The following is a 2,426-nucleotide window of genomic DNA, read 5'->3' as shown; positions in this document are numbered from 1 at the left end:
ATCTTAGACTCGTCTTTTATTAAGAGTAGCAACTATTTTTAATTCGAAACTTTGAAATACATTTTAAAACTGGAATAAATTAACTTTAATTCTTTGTATTATGTCAATTTAATTACTTTTTCTCGAAATATCATTTCCTTTTAAGTCTCTTAAGATTTTGTATCAGAAATTTATAGAGAAGATCAATTAAGTTCTTCGGAATTCAAATAAATTTTATATAGAATATCTTGTGGTGCCTATAACGAATTTTGTTCATACTAATAATTGATTAAATTAACCTTTTCGACACTTAGGGTGAAAAGACTGACCGATGAAAGTAAATTTTCAATTATTAAGAATTTTTTATGATTCTGGAAAAATGATGTCTCAACTGGCTTTAGTACACTCACAAAATGCAAATCGGTTTCAGTACAACGCGCTGAACGGATCTCATTGGTAATGAGAGATGAAATTCAATTTTACACGCTGTTTTTCGAACTATTATGAAAAATTGCATTGAATGTGAATAAATAAAATCGAAAATCGAAAACCTTTGAAATAAAATCGGTCAAGCAAATGCAAAGATACTTTGAAAAACTATAAATAATAAAGTTAAACACAAATAAAAAACAAAATTCAAGTGAACCAGTATTTTGGCCAACATACAAAATACAACAAAAAATTCAAGTTTTGACTTATCATATCTATGTTAAATACTTAAATGACAGATTGTTAAATCATAATAAAAACACATATAAAATCAACCCAACAAATTGTTTTGGCTTCATAAAATTTCAACAAGCCAAACAAAAAATTAACAATAAATAATTTATCAATATTGAGTGTTGCAACAATTCGTGATTCTTTTGCCACCTTAATTTAGTTATTGAATTAATTTAAATAAATTAAAATAATGAAAAAAAAATCCATATTGCATATATAATATTGTATATGTATATATACTTGTATATATAGTTAATTTTATGTTAGTGTAGTTTTTCAATTTTTTTTTCAACCAATTTTAATTGTCGGTTGCCATAAAAAACTTCAATACTTTTCCGTTAAAATTTTTATGCTCAAGTGATTTGGTGAAGCCAACCCAGAGGCCAGAAATACATTGGAGAACAAAAAGACTATGAAAATAGACTTTTAGAAATTTTTATTATAAATAAATTTGTTAAAACTTTTTTTTATTTTTTATATTTCTTCATTTAATATATATATATATATGCCTTACTATACTATATACCAGAGCTGCCCAGACCAAATGCGATCGAGGGCCAATATAAATTACTGTACAGATAGGAGGGCCGTAGAAACAAATACATACGTTTATAGTTATTATTATAAATACATTATAATATATACTACGGTTATAATATTAAATTTAGTTTTATTAATTTATGAATTTAAATTCATTTATTTGGTATACCATAAAAACAAAATAATGTGGTTTTACCAGTACAGAACATTTGTGTAATTCTAGTAGATTAAAAAAGAAGTCACGGGTCGCACATACATTAGCCGTCGGCTGCATATGGCTGTCCAAAAAAACAGCCCTGTTATATACCATATAGTATATACTATAAAACAACTATAGTTGTTTTGTGTCTTAGTAGTTCCAAGTGCTAGTTTGCCTTGTAGAAAAGACGCCGCTCACTTAGGCTTTGGAAGAAAGCCGAATATATTGTAATATCTGATAACATTGTTTTATCTGATAACATTGTATTATCTGACAATGTTGTTATATCTTACAATAGACAATTTTAACGGTACCTTTTTTACTTTCGTTATAAGCACTAAAAAAGTTTTGTATTTAACGAAATTTGTGAAATTTTTCTAAATCTTTTGTAGTAAGTTTCAGCTTCTTTATTAAGAAATTTGCTAAATGCAAATTTTTCAAGCCAATAAAATCTTTCACATCTTTTAGCAAAATAATAAAATCGGATATTTCAAATACCTTCAGATTCAAATAAAAATAAAGCAATTATAAATCAATCATTTTAATTATAAACTAATTAATAAACTAAGCACATAATAAAATCTGACAACTTCCTTATAGATATTTTTATTTTTATTAAAAAAACACAAAAAATATATTGGTATGTTTTGATATAAGAAATTATATTATACCAATTAATAATTTTAATTAATTTTGTTAATTAAATTAATAAAATTCAAATAGTGACAGTTTCCACGTGCGATAAATGCTAAGTGCTAACGTTTATAATTTCAGGGTTTAAGTCACAACTCAACACAATTATTCAATTTTTTTTAAAATAATTTCTTCAATTTTCTTTCTAATTTTTAAATAAAAATAAATAAATTTTATTGAAATGTCTTTAATTGTTTAAATTAATGTAAAAACTATAATAATTGTTTTACTCGTGATTTAATTTTGATGCTTACTTTTGACGTTATTTTAATACTTACATGCTTCACAATAT

The 2,426-nt window shown here is 24.5% G+C and overlaps 1 protein-coding gene across 1 annotated transcript in view; it reads left to right on the top strand.

Moving 5' to 3' along the window:
- Nucleotides 1–358: 358 nt before the first annotated feature.
- LOC119676454 overlaps nt 359–2,426 on the top strand; it is a gene marked incomplete at its 3' end in the record, with an annotated part of 27,176 nt that continues 25,108 nt past the window's right edge. Inside the window, exon 1 of the mRNA XM_038087694.1 lies at nt 359–435. Coding sequence (XP_037943622.1) covers nt 359–435 — 77 coding nt within the window. The remainder of the gene's footprint in view (nt 436–2,426) is intronic.

The sequence above is a fragment of the Teleopsis dalmanni genome, chromosome 2 (assembly GCF_002237135.1).
Source record: "Teleopsis dalmanni isolate 2A chromosome 2, ASM223713v2, whole genome shotgun sequence".
Classification (NCBI taxonomy): domain Eukaryota; kingdom Metazoa; phylum Arthropoda; class Insecta; order Diptera; family Diopsidae; genus Teleopsis; species Teleopsis dalmanni.
The sequence above is the reverse complement of the archived record's forward strand: the minus strand, read 5'-3'. Positions and strand labels throughout refer to the sequence as shown.